The sequence below is a fragment of the Lynx rufus genome, unplaced genomic scaffold (assembly GCF_022079265.1).
Source record: "Lynx rufus isolate CCGP_SWC_20201006 ecotype Redwood Valley unplaced genomic scaffold, mLynRuf1.p SCAF_13, whole genome shotgun sequence".
Taxonomy (NCBI): domain Eukaryota; kingdom Metazoa; phylum Chordata; class Mammalia; order Carnivora; family Felidae; genus Lynx; species Lynx rufus.
This window is the reverse complement of record NW_025814827.1, coordinates 55,962,884-55,986,892: the sequence shown is the minus strand read 5'-3', so window position 1 is coordinate 55,986,892 and position 24,009 is coordinate 55,962,884. Positions and strand designations below refer to the sequence as shown.

The following is a 24,009-nucleotide window of genomic DNA, read 5'->3' as shown; positions in this document are numbered from 1 at the left end:
TTTAAAAATAAATGAGTAAAACATTATAAAATCAATGTAATTCACCATATTCAGTAAAAAGAAAAACTATATTATTACCCCAATAGATCAGGAAAAGCATTTGACAACATCCAACACCTCTTCCTGATAATAACTCTCATCAAACTGGGAGTAGAAGGGAACATTCTCAACCTGATAAAGGACATGTATGAAAAATCTACAGCTAACATCATTCTTAAAAGTGAAAAGACTGAGTTCTTTCCCCTAAGATCAGAAATGACAAAGATGTGCACTCATCGCTACTATCCAGCATCATAATACAGCTTCTAGTCAGTACAGTATCTCAAGAACAAGTGAAGGAGGGAGGCATTTCAATTAGGAATGGGTGAATGGATGAGCAAATTGTGGTATATTTTTATAATGGAATACTACTTAGCAAATAAATGGAAAGAAGTATTTGCCCAACAACGTGAATAAATTATACTGAGTGAAAGCAACCATACTAAAAAAGACTGTATACAGCATGATTTCATTGACTTATAACTAGAAAACGCAGCCTGATCTATAGTGATAGAAAATACATCTCTGGCAACTGAGTGAGTGGAGGGATTGGAGAAGGATTACAGATGGGCAAAAGGAAACATTTGGGGGTAACAGATATGTCCACTACCTTGATTGTAGAGATAATTTCATGACTGTATCCATATGACAAAGTTTATATAATTATACACTTGAAATATGTATAGTTTATTTGTACAAATTCTTCTATAAAACTTTTTACAAAATGGCCACAAATTCTTTGATCCTCATTCCATGAGAGGTCTGATCTATATTCTCTACCTTGAAATCTGAATGGGCTCTGTTACAGCTTTGGCCCATAGCATATGGCAGAAGTGACACTATGTCAGTTTCAGATCCAGGACTTAAGAAACTGGCAACTTCTACTTTCTTTCTCTTGGAATGCTTGGTCTGGGAGAAGGTAACCATCATATGTGTAGTCTGACTACCTTGAGATTATCAAACTATCAGGAATCCCCAGCTAGCCTATGGACAGCAAGATGCTCAACCAGGCTGTAACTGTTCTTGCCATCCTTGCCTAGACACCAGACATAGGAGTAAAGAAGCCATCTGAAATGCCCACTCCAGTCAAGCCTTTCTTACAAATAATATTGCTGTGAACATTCATGTGTAGATTTTTGTGTTAACATAAGTTTTCATTTCTCTGTGATAATATTCAAGAGTGCAATTGCTGGGTCATATATGGTAAGTGCATTTTTAGTTTTATAGAAACTGTCAAACTGTTTTCCAGAGTGGCTATTTTTATGTTAATACAAACATACTGTAATCCGATTTCTCTGCATCCTCACCAGCGTTTGCTATTAGTGTTTTTTTTCTTTCTTTTAATACTTACTTATTTTTGAGAGCGAGACACACAGAGTGTGAGTGGGGGAGAGGCAGAGAGAGAGAGGGAGACACAGAAGCTGAAGCAGGCTCCAGGATCCGCGCTGTCAGCACAGAGACTGACGCTGCACTGGAACTCACAGACTGGGAGATCATGACCTGAGCCGAAGTCAAACACTTTTACCGACTGAGCCACCCAAGTGCCCCAGTCAGTATTTTTTTTTTTAATGTTTATTTATATATTTAGAGAGCGAGAGAGAGAGAGGGCAAGTAGAGACAGGGGCAGAGGCTATCAGTGTGGAGCCTAACACAGGGCTCAGTCTCACAAACCATGAGATCCTGACCTGAGTCAAAATCAAGACTCAAGACACTTAACTGACTGAGCCACTCAGGCACTGCTATCAATATTTTTTATGTTAGCCATTCTGTTATTTGAGTGATATATCATTAGGTTGTTGAACATCTGCTCATGTGTTTATTTGCCATTTCAATATCATCTTTGGTGAAATATCTGTTTGTGTCTTTTGCCCAATTTTAATTGTATTTTTTCTATACTGTCATCTTGAGAGTTCTTAATGTATTCTAGGTATAAGCCCTTTGTGAACATATATGTGGTTTGCAAGTATTTTCTCCAAGTCTGTAATTTGTTCATCCTCTTAACAGAGTTTTTACTTTATTTTTATTCATTTACTTATTTTTAAATTTAAATCCAAGTTAGTTAACATATAATGTAATAATGATTTTAGGAGTAGAATTTAGTGATTCATCACTTACATATAACACCCAGTGCTCATCCCAACAAGTGCCCTCCTTAATGCCCCTTGCCCATTTAGCCCATTCACCCACCCAACACCCCACCAGCAACCCACAGTTTGTTCATGTATTTAAGAGTCTCTTGGTTTGTCTCCCTCTTTGTTTTTATCTTATTTTGCTTCCCTTACCCTATGTTTATCTGTTTTGTTTCTTAAATTCCACATATGAGTGGAATATATGGAATATATGATTTTTTTTTGCTTTTCTCTGGCTGACTTATTTTGCTTAGCATAATACATTCTAATTCCATCCACGTTGTTGCAAATGGTAAGATTTCATTCTTTTTGATCGCCAAGTAATATTCCATTGTGTATACACCACATCATCTTTATCCATTTATCAGTTGGTGGATATTTGGGCGCTTTCCATACTTTGGCTATTGTCTATAGTGCTGCTATAAACATTGAGGTGCATGTGACCCTTCGAATCAGCATTTTTGAATCCTTTGGCTAAATACCTAGTAGTGCATTTGCTGGGTCATAGGGTAATTTTTTGAGGAACCCCCATACTTTTTTCCAGAGTGGCTATACCAGTTTGCATTCCCACTAGCAGTGCAAAAAAGATACTCTTTCTCTGCATCCTCACCAACATCTGTTGCCGGAGTTGTTAACCTTAGCCATTCAGACAGGTGTGAGGTGGTATCTCAATGTGGTTTTGATTAGTATTTCCCTGATGATGAGTGATGTTGAGCACCTTTTCGTGTGTCTGTTTGCCATCAGGATGTCTTCTGTGGAAAAGTGTCTATTAATGTCTTCTGCCCATTTCTTCAGTGGATTAGTTGTTTTTTGGGTGTTGAGTTCGATAAATTCTTTATAGATTTTGGATACTCACCCTTTATCTGATATGTCATTTACAAATATCTTCTCCCATTCCATCAGTTGCCTTTTAAATTTGCTGATTGTTTCTTTCACTGTGCAGAAGCTTTTTATCTTGATGAGGTCCTAGTAGTTCATTTTTGCTTTTGTTTCCCTTGCCTCCAGAGACATTTCAAGTAAGAATTTGCTGTAGCTGAGGTCAAAGAGATTGTTGTCTGCTTTCTCCTCTAGGGTTTTGATGGCTTCCTGTCTCACATTTAGGTCTTTCATTCATTTTGAATTTATTTTTGTGTATGGTGTAAAAGACTGGTCCAGGTTCATTCTTCTGCATGTTGCTGTGTAGTTTTCCCAACACTGCTGGCTGAAGAGGGTGTCTTTTTTCCACTGGATGTTCTTTCCTGCTTTGTCAAAGATGAGTTTGCCATGCATTTGTGGGTCCATTTCTGGGTTCTCTATTCTCTTCCATTGATCTGTGTGTCTTTTTGTGCCACTACCATAAACTGTGTTGATGATTACAACTTTGTAATACAGCTTGAAGTCCTGAATTGTGATGCCTTCAGCTTTGGTTTTCTTTTTCATCATTACTTTGGCTATTCAGGGACTTTTCTGATTCCATCAAATTTTAGGATTGTTTGTTCAAGCTCTGTGAAGAATGCTAGTGTTATTTTGATAGGGATTGCATTGAATATGTAGATTGCTTTGGGTAGTATCAACATTTTAACAATATTTGTTCTTCCAATCCATGAGCATGGGATGTTTTTCCATTTTTTTTGTGTCTTACTCAATTTCTTTCATAAGCTTTCTATAGTTTTCAGTGTATAGATTTTTCACTTCTGTGGTTAGATTTATTCCTAGGTATTTAATTGTTTTGGTGCAATTGTAAATGGGATCAATTCCTTGATTTCTCTTTCTGCTGCTTCATTATTGGTGTATAGAAATGCATATGGGGGCGCCTGGGTGGCTCAATCAGTTAACCCTCCTACTTCAGCTCAGGTCACGATCTCATGGTCTGTGAGTTCTGTGAGTTCTGTGAGTTCGAGCCGCGCGTTGGGCTCTGTGCTGACAGCTCGGAGTCTGGAGCCTGCTTCAGATTCTGTGTCTCCCTGTCTCTCTGCCCCTCCCCGTTCATGCTCTGTCTCTCTGTCTCAAAAATAAATAAACATTAAAAAAAATTAAGAAAACATAACCAGGTACAGTCAAAGGTGGACACATTAAATTGAGATTACAGGTATTAGAGCTAAAGAGAGTTTTCACATTTACAAAAATTAATGTGTTTCTGTGGCTGTATTTACATTTAAATAAGAAATATATTTAAAAAAAAGAAATTGTGCGATTTCTGTACCTTGATTATAAAAAAAATCCTCCTTGCCGAGTTGGATGCCTTTTATTTCTTTTTGTTGTCTGATTGCTGAGGCTAGGACTTCCAACACTATGTTGAATAAATAATAGTGATGAGAGTGGACATCCCTGTCATGTTCCTGACCTTAGGGGCTTATCTTTCAGGTTTTCCCCATTGAGGATAATATTAGCAGTGAGTCTTTCTTATATGGCCTTTATGATCTTGAGATATGTTACTTCTATATCTACTTTCTTAAGGATTTTTATCCAAGAAGGATTAGGGGCGCCTGAGTAGCTCAGTCAGGTAAGCATCCAACTTCAGCTCAGGTCATGATCTTGCTGTTCATGAGTTTGAGCCCCATGTCAAGCTCTTTGCTGACAGCTCAGAGCCTGGAGCCTGGTGGGGATTCTATGTGTCTGCCTGTCTCTGCCCCTCCCCCACTTTCATGAGCGCGCGCTCTATCTCTCTCTCAAAAATAAACAAACATTAAAAAAAAAAGGATGCTATATTTTGTCAAATGCTTTTTCTGCACCTATTGAGAGGAACGTGTGGTTCTTATCCTTTCTTTCATTAATGTGATGTATCACATTGATTGATTTGCGAACCAGTTCTGCGTCCCAGGAATAAATCCCACTTGATCGTGGTGAATAATTCTTTTAATGTATTGTTAGATCTGGTTTGCTAGTATCTTGTTGAGAATTTTTGCATCCATGTTCATCAGGGAAATTGCTCTGTAGTTCTCCTTTTTAGTGGGTTCTTTGTCTGGTTTTGGAATCGCAGTAATGCTGGCCTCATAGAATGAGTTTGGAAGTTTTCCTTCCATTTCTATTTTTTGGAATAGTTTCAAAAGAATATGTGTTAACTCTTTAAATGTTTGGTGGAATTCCCCTGGAAAGCTATCCAGGCCTGGACTCTTGTTTGTTGAGAGGTTTTTGATTACTGATTCAATTTCTTCACTGGTTATGGGTCTGTTCAAATTTTCTATTTCTTCCTGTTTCAGTTTTGGTAGTTTATATGTTTCTAGGAATTTGTCCATTGGGCAGTCTTCCAGATTGCCCAATTTATTGGCATATAATTGTTTATAATGTTCTCTTATTGTTGTTTGTATTTCTGTAGTATTGGTTGTGATCTCTCCTCTTTCATTCATGATTTTATTTATTTGGGTCCTTTCCTTTTTCTTTTTGATCAATCTGGCTAGGGGTTTATGTCATTCTGGCTAGGGGCTTATCAATTTTGTTAATTCTTTCAAAGAACCAGCTCCTGGTTTCATTGATCAGTTCTTCTGTTTTTGTTTTTTTTTTAATTTTTTTTTTCAACGTTTATTTATTTTTCGGACAGAGAGAGACAGAGCATGAACGGGGGAGGGGCAGAGAGAGAGGGAGACACAGAATCGGAAACAGGCTCCAGGCTCTGAGCCATCAGCCCAGAGCCTGACGCGGGGCTCGAACTCACGGACCGCGAGATCGTGACCAGGCTGAAGTTGGACGCTTAACTGACTGCGCCACCCAGGTGCCCCATGGTTTTTTGATTTCAAGATTGATTCCTGTTGTAATGTTTATTATTCCGTTTCTTCTGCTGGTTTGGGGCAGAATTTTTTGCTGTTCTTTTTCCAGCTCTTTTAGGTTTAAGATTAGATTGTGTATTTGAGACCTTTCTTCCTTCTCTAGGAAGGCCTGATTGCTATATACTTCCCTCTTATGACCTCCTTTGCTGCATCCCAAAGGATCTGGACTGTCATACTTTCATTTTCATTGGCTTCCGTATGCTTTTTAATTTCCTCTTTAACTTCTTGGTTAACCCATTCATTCTTTAGTAGGATGTTCTTTTTTTGTTTGTTTGTTTTTTAATGTTTATTTATTTTTGAGATAGAGGGAGACAGAGCATGAGTGGGGAAGGGGCAGAGAGAGAGGGAGACACAGAATCTGAAACAGGCCCCAGGCTCTGAGCTGTCAGCACAGAGCCTGACATAGGGTTCAACCCATGAACTGTGAGATCATGACCTGAACCGAAGTCGGATGCTTAACCGACTGAGCCACCTGGGCACCCCTTAAACATGTTGATATTAAAACAAACATAAATCTAGTATGGAGTACAAACTTCAAGTAATTTAACAAATGTCTTTGAGTTCATATATCATTTCCCCTAATTGCTTTATCAATAACGTTGTCTATCAATGACCCATATTTAACAAATAAGAACACAAGGGCAAAAATCACACTGGAATTCAGATCTTTGTCCTGAACACTTTGTCCAGTGATCACTTTTTCACTAATACTGAAGTAAAAATTTAGCCATTACTTTATAATTTTATAACCCTAAGATTATAATTTATTCTAAGTTCTGTCCTTAAAAATATAAAAAATGAGTTACTTAATATCCTTAAAGTTGCAAAAAATGTAGAAATATAAAAACATTATTCAGTATATATTTTTCTTTAATTGTATTTCCTACTTCAGTAGTATGTGGGAGTTATTTTCTTCCTGCTAATGAATACATTTTTAGTAACTTTTAAACAAAAAATATGAACTTAGGTCCAAATAATTTGTGACACAAAAACCATAAATTCTATTATCCAAAAACAATTAGGAGCTTTTTAAATGAAACCACACAACATCCTAAAAGGCACTGGGATTCCTCCACTTCTAAACCGCTGCTAAGCTGGAAAAAAAAAATCTGCTTCTATCAGGAATCTCAGAATTGAGTGTTCTCCAAAGTGGAAAGTATATAGTGCCATTTCAGGAAAAAGTTATTCAGCTCTCACCCCCAACATAATTAGGCTTCATATACTCTTCTAAGAAACCAAAACAAATACTGAAATCAAAATAAAAGATTACTTAAGGCTAATTATCATACATACAGGTTGTTTTAGTTCCTTGTTTTAAGCCCCCTTCTGTAATATTAATAAAGTAAAATTAATATTTTACTGCAAAGAAAATTTATGGCTAGGGATATGTAAAATATATTGTCATTAGTTCTTACATAAATACTGCATAGTGCCATTACCCAAATGGCAGGAACATTTTATGCCTACACTTCACTTCTGTATTTACAAAGAGAATTTGCATGATTTACATAAATGTAACTATCAGTGAAGGTTTAACAATGGAAATGCAATCTAACATCCATAATATCTGATGTTTTACAGACAGCAATGAGCAACATAGAAGAGATGTATTTTTAAATACCTTTCATTTGAGTGACCTTATGTAAAATATAAAAGATCATTTAGAAGTTCTTGGTCTCCTAAGGAGATTTTCAAATGCACTTATAGAAATAGTGAGATCTTTAAGAAATATCTTCCATGTCCACATCCTGTTGTAATTTCTGCACCAGTTTTTCTTCCAATTGCTTTCCTTTGCCGGCAAGAGGGGCCCGGATAAGATGAATGTTTTGTTTGACTTCTTTGATGTCCTGAACTTTCTGTAATTCTTTATTTTTCTTTAGTCTGTTCATTATAAATTTAGCTTGGCGTTTCTGTTTGATCTCTTCAACTCTCTTCATTGCATCAATAGTCTTACTCTATAGCTCTCGCTGGTTTTTAACAGGTTCATTTCTACATTTTTCAAATTCAAATGAATTATCCACTGTAAGCTGTTTACCAGCTGCTTTACGGAATGCTTTAATCCACCTGACCTTGCGAGGATTGCGCTTCTTTTTAAAGTTTTTATGACACTTGGATTTACAGAATCTGAACACCTTGCAATCGTTGCAGACAACATCATGCCGTGGCTGGGGTAAATGGGCCCGGAACAGAAATAACACTTCTCAATAGGCATGTTGAAACCACGTGAGTTGTCACAGACGAAACGCCGAACTCGAGCGGAAGTGATACGACCCCTAGTAGGATGTTCTTTAATCTCCCAATTATTCATGGTCTTTCCAAATTTTTTCTTATGGTTGATTTCGAGTTTCATAGAGTTGTGGTCTGAAAACCTGCAAGGTATGATCTCAATCTTTTTGTACTTGTTGAGGGCTGATTTGTGTCCCAGTATGTATTCTATTCTGGAGAATGTTCCATGTGCACTCGAGAAGTGTGTATTCTGCTGCTTTTGGATGAAATGTTCTGAATATATCTGTTAAGTCCATCCAGTCTGGTGTGTCATTCAAAGCCATTGTTTCCTTGCTGATTGTGTTTCGATGATCTGTCCATTGCTGTAAGTGGGGTGTTGAAGACCCCTACTATTAAGGTATTATCAATGAGTTTCTTTATGTTTGTGATTAATTGATTTATGTATTTGGGTATTCCACATTGGGAACATAAATATTAACAATTTTTAGATCTTCTTGGTGTATAGACCCCCTTAATTATGATATAATGCCCTTCACCCCTTGTTACAGTCTTCATTTTCAAATCTAGTTTGTCTGATATAAGTACGGTAGCATGATAGATGGTTCTCTGTCCCCTTTCTTTCAATCTGCAGGTGTCTTTAGGTCTAAAATGAGTCTCTTATAAGCAACATATAGATGGGTCTTGTTTTGTTATCCATTCTGATGCACTGTCTTTTGATTGGAGCGTTTAGTCCATTTACATTTAGAGTGAGTACTGAAAGATAGGAATTTAGTACCATTGTGTTGCCTGTAGAGTTAGTGTTTCTGGTGATGTTCTCTGGTCCTTTTTAATCTTTGTTGCTTTTGGTCTTTTTTGTTTTGTTGTGTCTTTTCTCGAAAGAGTCCCCCTTAAAATTTCTTGCAGGGCTGGTTTAGTGCTCATAAACTCCTTTAGTTTTTGTGTGTCTGGAAAACTCTCTGTTTGTATTTTGAATGACAGCCTTGCTGGATAAAGAATTCTTGGCTGCATATTTTCCCAATTCAACACATTAAATATATCCTGCCACTCCTTTCTGGTCTGTCAAGTTTCTCTGGATAGGTCTGCTGCGTTCCTGATCTGTCTTCCCTTACAGGTTAAAGACTTTTTTTTTTCTGTTCTTTGTATAATAATTGATTTTCCATCATATCCTAGATATTTTGGATATCATGCCAGGATCATTTTGATTATATCTCAGATATTTTGGATGTTATGCTAAGACTTTTGTTCCTATTCAAATTTTTTTATCAATAGGCGGTTTGTTGTCTTGCTTAGTTCTAACCTGTTGGTTCTGGCCTGCTTTTGTGGGCTTTTGATAACAATTTGGTTTTCAGTGTCCTTGCAGTGTTTTCAACTTTGCCTTGTTCTCTAGCACTGTTGCAGTTCTTGTTCAATCTATGCTGGTGTCACCTGCATGGGGAAACACATTGGGCTGCCCTGTCTTGCTGAGCTGCCTTCCAATAGTGAGAATAGGAGACAAGCAATTCAGGACCTTGTTTGCTTTCCACCACTGAGCAGATGGCTAAGAGGTGCCAGACCTGGGTTTTTTTATGCCCCTGGGTAGAGGGTCTGAAGACTGGACAGTCTGCTGCTGGCCCAGGTGTGGAGTGGGGATGAGGGTTCCTCAGTAGGTCTCTGTTGTTTGTCCCCTTTACCAGTCTTTGGCAAGAGATAACACACTTTTCTTAATACTTTTTTTTTTTCCTCCTATGCCTGTTAGTGGTTCTGGTATTGGTTTCTCTGGTACCTAGTCCAGGCTACATGGAAGATGAAAAGAAAATCCAGGGAACTCACTGCAGTGACTGTTCTTAAGTCCTAAGGCCCCTAGACAGTTCACCTTCTTTCTAGCTTTCCAATTCCTATTTTATAATTGCCTGTTGAATTATTTGCAGGGTATTTAGTTGTAGTTAGAGGGGAGGAACAAAGGAAAGTGAGGAAAGTTGCCATCTTGTCTGGGACCAGAAGTCCCCTCAATAAATTTTCAAAATTTCAGTAGGGACTTCAGAGTAATACATGATATGAATGAATAATAGGTTATGTGTGTGTGTGTGTGTGTGTGTGTGTGTGTGTGTGTATAAAACCTTGTATTTATGCATTGTAAGTCATTAGATGTACGAGTATGGATAAGTTAAGGCTAGAGGTTGAAGGTCAGAATTCATGGAGAGGTGCCTGGAGGGCTTAGGTTATGATCTCGCGGTTTGCGAGTTCCAGTCCCATGTCGGGGACTCACGCTCCTTCACTCACACCCTGTCTCCCTCCTTACCTCCCTCTCTCTCTGTCTCTCTCTCAAAAAATAAATGTTAAAAAATTTTTTTAATAAAAAAAGAAACAATTCATGGCCACGAAATAATTTGGACAGGCCCTTATTGCAAAAAGCTAGGTCATGCAGTTGAAAGGAACAGTATGAATGGGAAGGACTATGGAAAACAACTGGGGAGATTTGCCTCTTTTGTTTTGAAAGAGTATGAGCAGTGTAGAGGCAGAGAGAAAGGGAGACACAGAGTCCAAAGCAGGCTCCAGGCTCTGAGCTGTAAGCACAGAGCAGGACGGCAAGGCCTGAACTTGTAAACTGCAAGATCATGACCTAAGCTGAAGTCGGACACTCAACTAAGCCACCCAGGCACCCCAAGATTTGCCTGTCTTGAGCAGAAATTATGTTAGGGGTAATAAGGATAGAAAATAGGATGGTTAGACTCTTGATATAGAGGGCCTTAAATATCTAGTATAAGATTAGATAGGTTGAAAAGTAGAAAGACATCCAAAAATTGTAAGGGAAGCAAGTGATATGAAAGTGAGGTTTGAGTGAGATTAGTTTAAAATAGATGTACAAGATATGTTATAGTAGGGGAACCAAGATCAAGGGGCTAGTCATGAGTTTGTCCTAGTATCTAAGTGTGAAGTGATGACTGTGGCTGAGGTGGTTGGAGTGGGAATAAAGAGGAAGTAGGTTTTACAAGCAAAAATGGCAGGACTTGATACTGACCAGGTATAAAAAGTGGGGCTTGATTCGTAGACTATCAGTTTTGGTGACTTCTGTTTACTCATATATTTAGTTAAATATAGGTAGGAAATTTTTAAAGAATTAATGTTGCCCTTTAGAGCAACTTTTCTTTCTCCACTCCCTTCCCACCTACATGTGTAATTTGAGAAAAACTTTACTGTCAAGCAACTAACACCTTTCTTTAATCTTTTTCCAAGCATAATACTGTTACCACACATGCTGAAATAGCTATTATACATGTTAAAAGATGTCAGCCTCACCAGTAATTAAGGAAATGCAAATTAAAACAACAAAGTTTGTATGGTAATATTTACTGCTGCAGGGTTTAATGAAACACATATTCTTTTCTGTTAAAGTAAATTGGTGTTATCTTTCAGGAAAGAAATTTGACAATATGTAGCAAGAGCCTTTAAAATGTTTAAGTACTTCTAGTTCTAACCATTTACAATAAGCAAATAATCAGAAATGCAAGAGAAGATGGATGCCAAAATGTCAGTTGCAGTGTCCTTAATTTTTCACAGTTAGAGCTATATCTAAATGTGCATTAGAAGTGAATGGTTAAATAAATACACAATGGTGGAATATTGCACAGCCTTTAGAAATGATGTTTTAAGGAATTCCACTTTAATAACAGAGTAAATAGTTAACGATGTAACATGAAGTTCAGATTTACACACTTCAGTAATATCCTATCATATCATGCTTTTTTAACCTGTCTTATAGCCATTATTAGGGCAAAAATGTTTTGCTCTTCTTTTCATAAGTTATTTGCCAACCACTACAGATACTAAGACTAATTTTAGCCTTCTTGCACTAAAAATTTCCATAGTGCTCAATAATATTAGCTATAATTATTGAACCTCTTAAGAACTTTCTTCCTGGAAAAATATACATATTTATGTATACAACCGAGCATACAGCTTTAGGCCCTTTAAGGACCACATAAGTCCCATATGTAGATCCTCTTTAGGGCCACACTGAAGAATTACTGCTTGGGGCCCCTGGGTGGCTCAGTCAGTTTAAGTCTGACTCTCAGTTTCGGCTCGGGTCAGGATCTCAGTTCATGAGTTCAAGCCCCACATCAGGCTCCATGCTGACAGTACAGAGCCTGCTTGGGATGCTGTCTCTCTCCCTGTCTCTGCCCTTCCCCTGCTTGTGCTCTCTCTCTCTCTCAAAACAAACTAAAAAAAAAAAAAAAAAGGAATTATTGCTGTAACTGAAAAAATCTCTCTTTACCCTTGAATGTGGTTGAATCAGAGTTTGTTCAGGGTAAGAGGTGCCAGTTCTCTTTTTCACTTGGTATCCTTGGTATTGGGGTTAAACAAATGCAGTCTTCATTCATAACTACCTTTTTTAAATGACTGAATTTAATACACCTTTTCATAGTATCTCTCAACTGGTAATGCTCACATTAATTGAAGTATTGACTCTCAAATAAACATACTTCACCAGAGAGACAGCTGGAAATCGATTATGATGGCTTAGAATTTGCAGCCATTCCCATCTGTCATTGTTCCAGCTTCCTTGATCTTTACATATGACTATTGAAGACACTCTTTGGCCTCCACTGCCACTATCGCTTCCAAATTTATTAATCACCCCGTAGCAGTAGTAATCAGGGCCCTAGCCGCCACAATGTGATAGAAGAAGAGAATAAACGAAGGTAGCCATGGATTAGAGAACTAGATTGGCAATGTGAGTTCCAAGGCTATATTTAAAGGGTTTTGTTGAACAAGTCCAGAAGACAGCAAGCAGATGGCAAAAGATATGGCTGCCACATCATATGGAGAACTGGTCAGAGGTGGGGAGAAGAGAAGATAATTGTAGTGATAGGAGAACTGTTACTAGCCAGCTGCCTTCTTTGCTATGATGTAGTAATTAAGAGTTCAGACTAAGCCCTGCATTTAAACCCCAACTCCACCTTTTGGCCAGTAGGACTGAGGCAAGTAACTGAACCTCTGACCTCATATTTTCATTGTTTTTGTTACAAAATAGAAATAATCATAGTTACCACCTATAGGATTTTTAGGATTAAATGATAGTGTGTGAAAAGCACCAAGTCTAGCATGCCTCACGTGTTCATTCAGTAAATGTTGTATAGCGTTAAAGGTGATGATTCCTCTCAGAAAAAATGAGTTAATGTTATAGAGAGTCAGATTCTGGCTCAGCATGAGGAAGGAATTCTGTCCCTGAATACGTTCAAGCAAAGACTAAACAACTATCGTGTGTGTGTGTGTGTGTGTGTGTGTGTGTGTGTGTGTCTGTGTGTCTGTGTGTCTGTGTATGCATATGTATATATCAGAGATGCATAGATGGATGGGCCATTTGGTAATAGGTCATAGTCTAAGTTCCTTTTTCACTGTAAGACTTTTTTTTAAATTTATTTTGAGAGAGAGAAGCATGCAGGTACATGAGCAGGGAAAAGGCAGAGAGAGGGAGAAAGGGAGAGAGAGAAAATCCTCAACAGGCTCCATGACTCGGGGCTCAGTCTCATGAGCCGAAATCAACAGTCAAGACACTTAACTGACTGAACCACCCAGGAGTCTCTGGGCTGCCTTTTATAAGGCAGACCCACATGAAAACTATGTCTTATTAATATGGTTGCTTATGTTACAGAATTAAATCCAAAGAAGTTGGGATAGGAAATATCTTAGTTTAACATAATGAGACTTTTTTTGGCTTTTCTAGTGATACCATTTACAAATTGAGAGAACCTGCTAAGGATCACTGGTGGGAGTGATATTATTAGAATTAATGTGAGTCATAGAGACTCCCAGACAGTGTTCTATCTATGGAGGGAAGGAAGCTAAGCAGATGTTAGATATTAATTAACACCTTGAGAAAACTTAGATTTTACAAATACAATTAAAAAGGCCAATTTTTTGAAAAACACATATCAGATGCTGTTTAAGTTCCACCTAAAAGAGTTTGGAATGAATTTTAATAGTATTTTTGTTTCTCTATAATTTTATGTTTTGTCTCCTTCTAGAAATAATTTTAAGCAACAGCTTAGAACATTATGCTAGATAGGTGAGGAAAGAAAAAAAGCTCAAAGACCTTCTCACATCAGTTCAGCAAACTGAATCTTTGTATTACTGTTGCTCAGTGAGAAGTTATGCAGAGAAAGATCCTTTGTGTGTAAGGCACCGAATAATACAGTGAAAAAGAAGAGTATCTTTATTTAGAATCAGAAAACCTCCGCTTATTTCCTTATGCTGCCATTGGCCTGCTTTGTAACTTTTAATTGTTATTAGTGACAGGATAATAGCATTCTGAACCAACACAAGAATTATTTTTTTGTTTAAGAACAAATCATGAGCTTACTTACAAACAGCCCACAATTCGGGAGCAGGGAATGTGGAGACAGATAACATTAACCTTCAGGATCTCCGTGTTTTCCTTCTACAGCTATTTTGAAACAGACCCTTTGGCATGCTTTTACTCTAGTAAGAGTTCAGTATAAGAAAGTCTTTTAAGAGAAAGGTAAAATATTTTCATTAGTACTTTCCAGTCTACATTTGGCATCCCAAGTGGTAGCTAACTTTATGAGTATTTTACTTTCAGATAAGTCACATTCTATTTAAAATTATATATGAGCTGCTTGGAAATAATACTTTTTTAGAACCAGAAAATATTAAACATGCCTAAAAGTAGAAACAACTGAACAATAAACACCCCTTTTATACCCTCACCTAGATTCATCAGCTGTCAATGTCTTAACTAGACCTTCCCCATCTTTATTGCTACACATACTCTCCCTTACCTCATCTACCCCTCCACTTTTTGCCAGATCATCCAGAAGTAGGCCATAGCCATCAGAAATATTTTCTTTTGGGGCATCTGGGTGGCTCAGTTGGTTGAGTGTCTGACATCGGCTCAGATCATGATCTTGAGGTTCATGAGTTTGAGCCCTGCATCGGGCTTACTGCTGTCAGCACAGAGCCCTCTTCGGATCCTCTCTCCCTCCCTCTCTCTCTCTCCCTCTCAAAAAAGAAATATGCTTTTTTTTTTTTTTTTAGGTAAGCTCTACACCCCAACAAGGGACTCAAACTCATGACCACAAGATCAAGATTTGCATGTTCCACCAACTGAGCCAGCCACGCACCCCAGAAATAACAGTTTTAATGATAATTTTACCTGCTGCTCAAATGCAGCAGAGCATCACGGTCATTGTTAAGTTTATTACATAGTTGGTGTCAGCCATTAGTGCTTATTATCTTAAGGCTTAGGTACATTTTGTTGGAGGCAGGGATACTCAGTTTAGTTATCTTCTTAGCAGTCTCTGTGATGCCTCCTACACTAAGATCTGTATGGTCTGAGAAGGAATATTTAACCACTTGCTGGTGAGTTTAAGACCCTAAAAAACTAATGGCAGTGCTATTTTCGAGTAAAAATAGTTTAAATACTACATATTATTCATGTGTTTACTTATTTTAATGTTTATTTTTAAGAGACAGAGAGAGCACAAGCAAGGGAGGGGCAGAGAGAGACACAGAATTCTTAGCAGGCTTAAGGCTCTGAGCTGTCAGCACAGAGCCTGATGCACGGCTCTAACTCATGGACCAAGAGATAATGACCTGAGCTGAAGTCAGACTCTTAACCAACTGAGCTACCCAGGTGCCCTTAAAATGTTATATATATATTTAAATTCCTTTGTTCTTCTTGAACAGGCTGAAATAGTCAAGTTTTGTATTTTCAAACAATTTGGGAAAAAGAAAAATTCACTATTTGAAATGGAACGTTTATTAGAATTTGAATATTTCATTGGTTAGAAGGCTTATTTATTGTTATAAATTGATGCTTTCTGATGGAAAATATGTCCATTGTATTAACTTAGGTATGACCAAAACCATAAAAGATATTTCTTTTTTTTTTCCCCAGGAGATTTTGATGAGTTCACTCAAGATAATAATGACATTATGTTGAAAAACATAGCAGAAGACCTTCGGAATTGCTTACCTCTAGAAACCATGCTTTCCTCAGAACATCTAGCGCTCCAAAAAGTAAATACATTAAATTAATTTACTTTCAGTGCTATTTGAGGATACTCCTATTCTTCCCTAATCCCACAGCCTCTCTGGTCTAATTAGTCCTGAATTCTGCTTTAAACAGTATTTCATTTGGTTCTTCAGCCGTGTCCCTAATTCTTTTGAGTCTGTAACCCTCTGGCTCCCATTCATTCAACAAATATTTTATGAGGGCATCCTGTTTGCCAAGCACTTAACCCATCCCCACCCCCTACAGAACAAGGCCCAACCATAATCTGGTCCTGCCTACATCATTGTCCTGGTTTTCTGTTTCCTGTTCCATTTCCCTCACTTTTATCAAAGGTGAAATTCATCTTTTTGTTTCCTTCTCCTGCTTTTGCACTGTACAATTTTTGCTTATTCAGTTCCTTTATTCCTAAAATAAGTCCCATTTTTCTTATCCAGACAACCCCCTCATTCAAGTCCCTTCAGATCTCAACTCTTATGGGGTACATATGCTAGGAATATTGTTTCCTAAAGCAAAGCTAATAATAATCCTTCTCCCACTAATCTGAAAACAGCAACTCTCTATGTGGTTTTTCAGCATGCAAATTCCTAAGCAGAAGAAGAACTAAATCCCATAAATTTTTGATAGTGCTGTGCACATTGTGAACACTTAGCAAATCTTAGTAAACATCCAGTCATTCAGAGTGGATTCTCAAAGGTGGAAAGTAGTGAATAGTATAAAAACTGAGAGAGTATTTGTAATATAGTTTGGATGTTATTAATAAGACAGTCCTGTATCAGTGGCATGATATACCAAAATACATGAAACAAGGAAAAAGTATATTCATTGCCTGTAATCATTGACCCATAATCCCTTATTCTGACAAATGATTTTTATCTTCCTTTGTTTCTTTCTGGTCCTTGTGTTATGTTCATACATTTTACACACGTATAACGGATTCATGTATGTGTAGGTATAGATATAATTTTGTAGGTCTCTAAGTAAATAGGTTGATTCTTTATTATAGTTAAGGTAAAAAGAATCAGACATTTTTTCTTTGTAGCCACTTGCTATTATATCATGTTTTGCCAGTATTAATAAAGGGTTATTAATTGTCAGCAAGAAATTTTACTAACATCTTTATTATTTGAAAACTTTGTCTCTGGGCTAAGATTACTTGCTAAGTATTTTGATGGGTAGTCACTGACATGTAGGACTCAGAAGAACATGGTATTAGTTTTAGTTTCAATTCTTTCTTATGGTCGTTTTCTTTGGAGAAATCTGAGTATCAGTTTCTTTGTCTGTAAAATAAACTACTTAGGATGGACAGGATGGTCTCAAAATACTCCTTTAACTCAAATTTTATATATTTCTCATGGCCATGTTTTACATCATTTTGCATCAACTTAAAAGTTTCTAATTGTCTCAGAAATAAAATGAAAGAAGAACAGGGTTGCTCTTCAATAAGTGAAACTTGTCTTTCTGTGCCTTGTTGTTGCTCTCAGATTTTTAGCATATGAACCACTGATGTTTTGCCTTATTTAGCAATAAAAAGAGACTCCTTTGTACTTTGTTTCTTTTGAAGTTCTTCTTCTCTCCACCAGATACAGCAGCAGCCAGAACCCACAGTTCACGTTGATGCATTCCTTTATGATGAAGACTTTATTGATTCATTATGTGAGGAAGGAAAAATGAGCAGAAACTACTGTATGGTGTGTGGCTCACACCAGACTGCACCTTTAGGTAGGCATTCAACTATGCAAACCTGATGATTTTGTGTCTTTTCTTTACATTTCATGAGAATACAAATTCTTTTTTTTTAATTAATTTTATTTTAAGTTTATTTATTTTTGAGAGAGCACTTGCGAGCAGGGGAGGGTCAGAGAGAGAGAGGGAGAGAGAGAATCCCAAGCAGGCTTCACTGTCAGCACAGAGCCTGACGTGGGGCTTGATCCCACCAACTGTGAGACCATGACCTGAGCCGAATCAAGAATCAGACGCTTAATCAACTAAGCCACCCAGTTGCCCAAGTATGCAAACTCTTGACCAAGGCATTCAATGGTTTTTGAAAGAAAAAGGCCAACCTCCAACATAGCCATTAGCAATTATTGAGGTTTAGGGAGGCAAAATAGAAATCTAACCCAGGAAAGTTAGGCCACTTAATGCCTCCAGGGAGGGTCTCTCTGCTTTTCACAGAAGTGACTTTTCAGGTCCAGAAACTAATCAGAAATAACTGAGTACAGAGAAACCAACTTATACTTTCCAAACTTACAAGAAATTCATAGATAAACCATAATGCTAATTCATTTACAATGAGAACTATAACTGCAGGGGGGCTGAAATGTTCTTATAAAAGCATCTACTTGAGAAGTCAGATAGGGGCACCTGGGTGGCTCAGTTGGTTGGGCGTCCGAATTCAGCTAAGGTCATGATATCACAGTTCACGAGTTTCAGCCCCACGTCAGGCTCTGTGCTGACAGCTCAAAGCCTGGAGCCTCCTTCGAGTTCTATGTCTCCCTCTCTCTCTCTGTCTCTTCCTTGCGCTCTCTCTGTCTCTCTCTCTCCCTCAGAAATAAACAAACATTAAAAAAAAAAAAAGATAGTAACCAGATATTGTTGGATGGGCATGGATTCAGAGGACAGAGATAGATAATCTTGGGAGCACCTGGGTGTCACAGTTGATTAAGCATTCAACTTCGACTCAGGTCATGATCTCACTGTTCATGAGTTTGAGCCCCTCATGGGGCTCTGTGCTGACAGCTCAGAGCCTGGAGCCTGCTTTGGATTCTGTCTCCCCTTGTGTCTCTCTGCCCCTCCCCCCACTCACACTGTCTGTCTGTCTGTCTGTCTGTCTCTCTCTCTCTCTCTCTCTCTCAAATGTAAATAAACATTTAAAAAAAATTTTAGGGGCACCTGGGTGGCTCAATCGATCAAGTGTCCAACTTCAGCTCAAGTCATGATCTTATGGTTCGTGGGTTCAACCCCTGCATTGGGCTCTGTGCTGACAGCTCAGAGCCTGGACCCTGCTTTGGATTCTGTGTCTCCCTCTCACTCTCTGCCCCTTCCCCACTCACATTCTCTCTCTCTCTCTCTCTCTCTCTCTCAAAAATAAATAAACATTAAAAAAAACTTTTTTTTTTTAATTTTTTCTTAAAAAGATGAGAAAGAGTTTATTCAGGCCATGATTTGACCTAGTGAAACATCTCCAGTCCATAAGAGAGTACAGCTCTAGTGACAGAAAGTCTCTTGCATCTCTGCCCCTAAGATGCAACACTTATGTCTCAAATGGGAAGCTAGACTAACCCCATGCTACTAATATGCTAACTCTTCTGTTAATATATTCTTTGTTCAAATTGGATATGATCATCTAGGCTGTTGCTTTAGACATGCTATTTCAATCTTCCTGGTCACTTAGATTTAGTTATTGCTTATAGTGGCCTACCCCTCCAGGTAAGTAATCTTGTGTTGATATTACTGATCTCAGATAATATCATTGTCAAAAGTTGACTACTACCAAATTTGTAATGTGCTGCTAATACAAATATATTGTCTCTATATTATAATGGGGAATTAAACTTCCCTGATTTACTTGTTTAAGATTCTATTTTTAGATAGTACTCACAATTTCCATTTGAGATAGTTAAAATTCAAGAATAGAAAAGGACTCAGATAAGAACCATAAAAGGAAAACTAAAAAGTGAATTACAACTATAATACCATATCAGATCTGATTTGCAGAAGTCTAAAGAAGAGATATGTTTGACACATAGAAATTTGAAAATTACAAAGCATTTTGTGGGAAAATAGATGCATTTTCCCATAGAAATCAGGTTGTAAATAGTGACTAGGTGTGCAGGCCAGCCCATATAACTACAGTGAATCTGAAAAAACTATCATCTTGTGGAACTCTCCTTCTATGAAAAGGGGCTTGTCTAGCTGTAAGACACTAATGATGACTCTAGGGGCGCCTGGGTGGCACAGTCGGTTAAGCGTCCGACTTCATCCAGGTCACGATCTCACGGTCCATGAGTTCGAGCCCCGCGTCAGGCTCTGGGCTGATGGCTCAGAGCCTGGAGCCTGTTTCTGATTCTGTGTCTCCCTCTCTCTCTGCCCTTCCCCCGTTCATGCTCTGTCTCTCGCTGTCCCAAAAATAAATAAACTTTGAAAAAAAAAAAAATTAAAAAAAAAAAAAAAAGACACTAATGATGACTCTGTAACCCAAGGCAGAAGCACTAATGTGACAAAGAGGGTAGTGAGGATGAGGATTCTAGGCAGAAAAGGATAGTAGTGGTCAAACGCTTTATTTCCTTCCAAGGATTAGCCTGCCTGCTTCGCATTTTCTTTGCCACCATCTATTACTTACAGCCAAAGTATCTCCCCTTCCTACCATTATATTATGTAGAACATAATATAGCAAGTCTTTAAAAAATATACTTAGGCTCTTCCAGATACTTGATTACACAAACAATGGAGTGAGATGAGCTAGGAGGCTTGTAACAGTTAAAAAATTGTAGCAATTAAACTCAGAAATAAAAATAATTTGTGGGAATATCTTCGCCTCCCCTCATACCAGCCTCCTCCTGCACTCCAGAACACATTTTAGGTCGGTCAGGGCTGCCACACTGCACAACTCCAGAGATGGTCATTCATTTGATAGTGTGTGTTCTATGCAGTAGTGTGTGGCTGTTCTGTGGTTGCTCTGGGATGAGGGGAGAAAGCCAGATGGTATGGGAGTTAGGAAGCATCCCACAGAATAAGAGACCTAAGGAAAAGAAGGGAAAAACCAAGGACAAGGAAGTGAGGGGCACAGGGATAGGGACAGGTTGCTAAGTAGCTGTTCCCTAAATGTCAGAGACTTCATGTTTATTCTTCTCTAATACAGCTCAGAGTGAATGAGTACAAAATTATCACATTAATTTTTTCTAAATAACCTCTGGATGGCCTTTGTTGATGAAGAGAAAAACATAAAATATGCTTTATAGGGGCACCTGGGTGGCTCAATCTATTGGGCATCCAACTTCAGCTCAGGTCATAATCTCAGCATTTGTGGGTTCGCACCCCACGTCGGGCTCTGTGCTGACAGCTCAGAGCCTGCAGCCTGCTTCAGATTCTGTGTCTCCATCTCTCTCTGCCCCTCCCTCCCTCCTTCTCTCTCTCTCTCTCTCTCTCTCTCTCTCTCTCTCTCAAAAATAAACATTTTAAAAAATTACAAAAGAGGGGTGCCTGGGTGGTTCAGTCGGTTAAGCGTCCAACTTTGGCTCAGGTCATGATCTCACAGTTCGTGAGTTCAAGCCCCTCATCAGGCTTTGTGCTGACAGCTCAGAGCCTGGAGCCTGCTTCGAATTCTGTGTCTCCCTCTCTGCTCTTCCCCTGCTCATGCTTTGTCTCTCTCTCCCCTTCAAAAATAATTAAAACATTAAAAAATAACAGTAAAAAAAAGAAATACACTTTATAAATATGGTTAAAAGAATTAGAAATACAGAAGAGAATGTTTAATACCCAAGTACAATTTGATGTTTATTCTGTTCTAATTCTCCAGGATTTATTTCTCATTCCTTCTCCCTCATGGAATTGAAGTTCATTTATCATCATGTCCTCCCTGATCTGTCGGGAAAGGTCTTGGTTGACGTTGGCTCCAGGCTTGGCACAGTCCTTTATGGGGTAAAGTCCAGCTTGTGGACACACTCAACATTTGGAAAATACTTTCTTCTCCTGCTAGCAACAATTTTGCCTGCCACCATCCAAGGTGACAGCTTGGCTTTATTTATTAGAGTAACAGAATAATAAGGTTAAAATAATATACTGGACTTGGAATTTCAAAGGCCAGCTCTCTGATATCCTTTACTAGTTTGTCTCTGTGACACAAATGAAGGAATAGCAACAAAACAGAAGCAGGTGACCCTCATAACACTTTGCTGTTTTGCCCATCACTACTGATGGACTGAGGTTTGGTAAGAGCTTTTATTAAAACTTTTATAAAATTTACCTAACCTAGGAAATTGCATATGGCCGTAACCAAGTCACTTAACACCCTGGCTTCAAGCTCCTCACCTGTAAATAAGCTAACTAAATGATATCCAAGGACACATCTTGCTCCAATTTTCTGTGGTTCAAGTTTGAACGGAGACATTTGTTTCTGAAGTATCACTTCAAGGTGGCTTTTTAAAAAAAATTCAAATCACGAGTATTTCTAATGTTCTTAAATGGTTTTATCAAAAAACTTAAATGTGGTTTCTGGTTGTCATTAGCAGACTTGTTAAAACATGTGGCCAACAGCAGTAGAGACTCATACCAGAAACAGGCACCATCAGTTCCCAGCATCCGTTGCTGCTCTAATCGGAAAGTTAACTCTTTAGTGCTTAGTTTATGTTTTAGTGTTAAGACTTACATTCTATAATTAGCAATGATATCTGTAGTAGAAAATACAGATCGTCAGATGGTTTTGTTTGGAGAACATTAGAGATTATGATTGTTTACCATATTTGCTCCACTCTTGTCCATTTTCTGATTTGTTGGAAGAGTATATAGCTGAAAGAAATCTGGCTGTGCAGGTATGTGGCAGCGTTAATAAATTTAAACATATTGTCATTTTTCTCCATATTAATATGGTTAACAATTCAACAGAAATTTTTGAATAGCTACATATGTTCTGTTGAACATATTGTAAAAATCCATCATGAGCTGTGAATACAAATCTGGTTTATACATGGGTGTTAGTTGATGTAAAATGATATTCAGAATATGATTTGCCTTTCCTTCCATATTATTTTTTTTGTAATTGCGACCAAAAATGGATACGTTATAATATCTAGTCCGTTCTTGATTGTTCTTGTTGACTGATTGGTCAATTATCTTTGGCAGATTGCAGACACCAGACTGACTTCCCTAAGCCCAACAGGACACATCTCCAGCCACCTTCCTCTAGTGTCAGACTGTGCATGATTTTCCATTATATTCCCCATGGGTTAACTCCTTTCTTGATTTCCCCTGATAAAACTTTCCAAGAAATTACAGAAATAGGGTATTAAACAGAGAATCTGTATGTGATCACTTTTCTTACTTCCAACTTTGTTGAATGCACGGTTTTATCAGGAAAAGTAAGAAGAGATCAATCTTTCAAAACATGATTGCTTTTAAATAATAGAAATTAATAAACTACAATCAAGGTCTTGATCAGTAAGAGTCTTTAAGTTCTTGAAGTTGTAAGTTTTACATACACTACAAGTTATTATTTATCTTTCATTTTATTTTTACTTTATTGAATTCCATTTTTTTTAAGTTTGATTTTTTAAATTTTAGGTAGAAATGAACTCACAGTTAATTCATTTGCATCACAGTGTGTCTTCATCTTTTTCAGGGTTATCTTTACAGTTCAGCATTGCAACTATATGGAGTAGAATTGAATGGAGATTTTTGCCAGTTGCAGGAAATGGTTATTAAAAAATACCAGTTCACTGACAGAATAAAGGTACCCTTTTATTTATTTATTTATTTATTTATTTATTTATTTATTTATTTATGAGGGACAGTCGACACAAAGTGTTACATTAGTTTCAGGTGTACAACATGGTGGTTGACAAGTCTGTACATTATTCTGTGCTCACCATGAGCATAGGTACCATCTGTCCCCACACAGCACTATTACAGTACCATTGACTGTGTTTCCTAAGCTGTATTAAAGGTACCCTTTTAAATATACGTTCTGTTATAGGGGCGCCTGGGTGGTTCAGTCAGTTAAGCATCTGACTTCGGCTTAGGTCATGATCTCGCGGTCTGTGAGTTCAAGCCCCGCATCGGGCTCTGTGCTGACAGCTTAGAGCCCGGAGCCTGCTTCAGATTCTGTGTGTGTGTGTCTCTCTCTCTTTGCACTTCCCCTGCTCGC

General features: G+C 37.9%; 1 protein-coding gene and 1 pseudogene across 1 annotated transcript in view; one reads left to right on the top strand and one right to left on the bottom strand.

The window, feature by feature from the left end:
• Nucleotides 1-24,009, top strand: part of LOC124508904 (uncharacterized) — a 43,262-nt gene that overhangs the window by 4,828 nt on the left and 14,425 nt on the right. The window contains exons 2-5 of the mRNA XM_047075600.1: nt 16,035-16,156; nt 17,732-17,870; nt 21,667-21,788; nt 23,485-23,595. Of these exons, the coding sequence (XP_046931556.1) occupies nt 16,035-16,156; nt 17,732-17,870; nt 21,667-21,788; nt 23,485-23,595 (494 nt within the window). The remainder of the gene's footprint in view (nt 1-16,034; nt 16,157-17,731; nt 17,871-21,666; nt 21,789-23,484; nt 23,596-24,009) is intronic.
• Nucleotides 7,615-8,123, bottom strand: LOC124508905 (probable ribosome biogenesis protein RLP24; annotated as a pseudogene).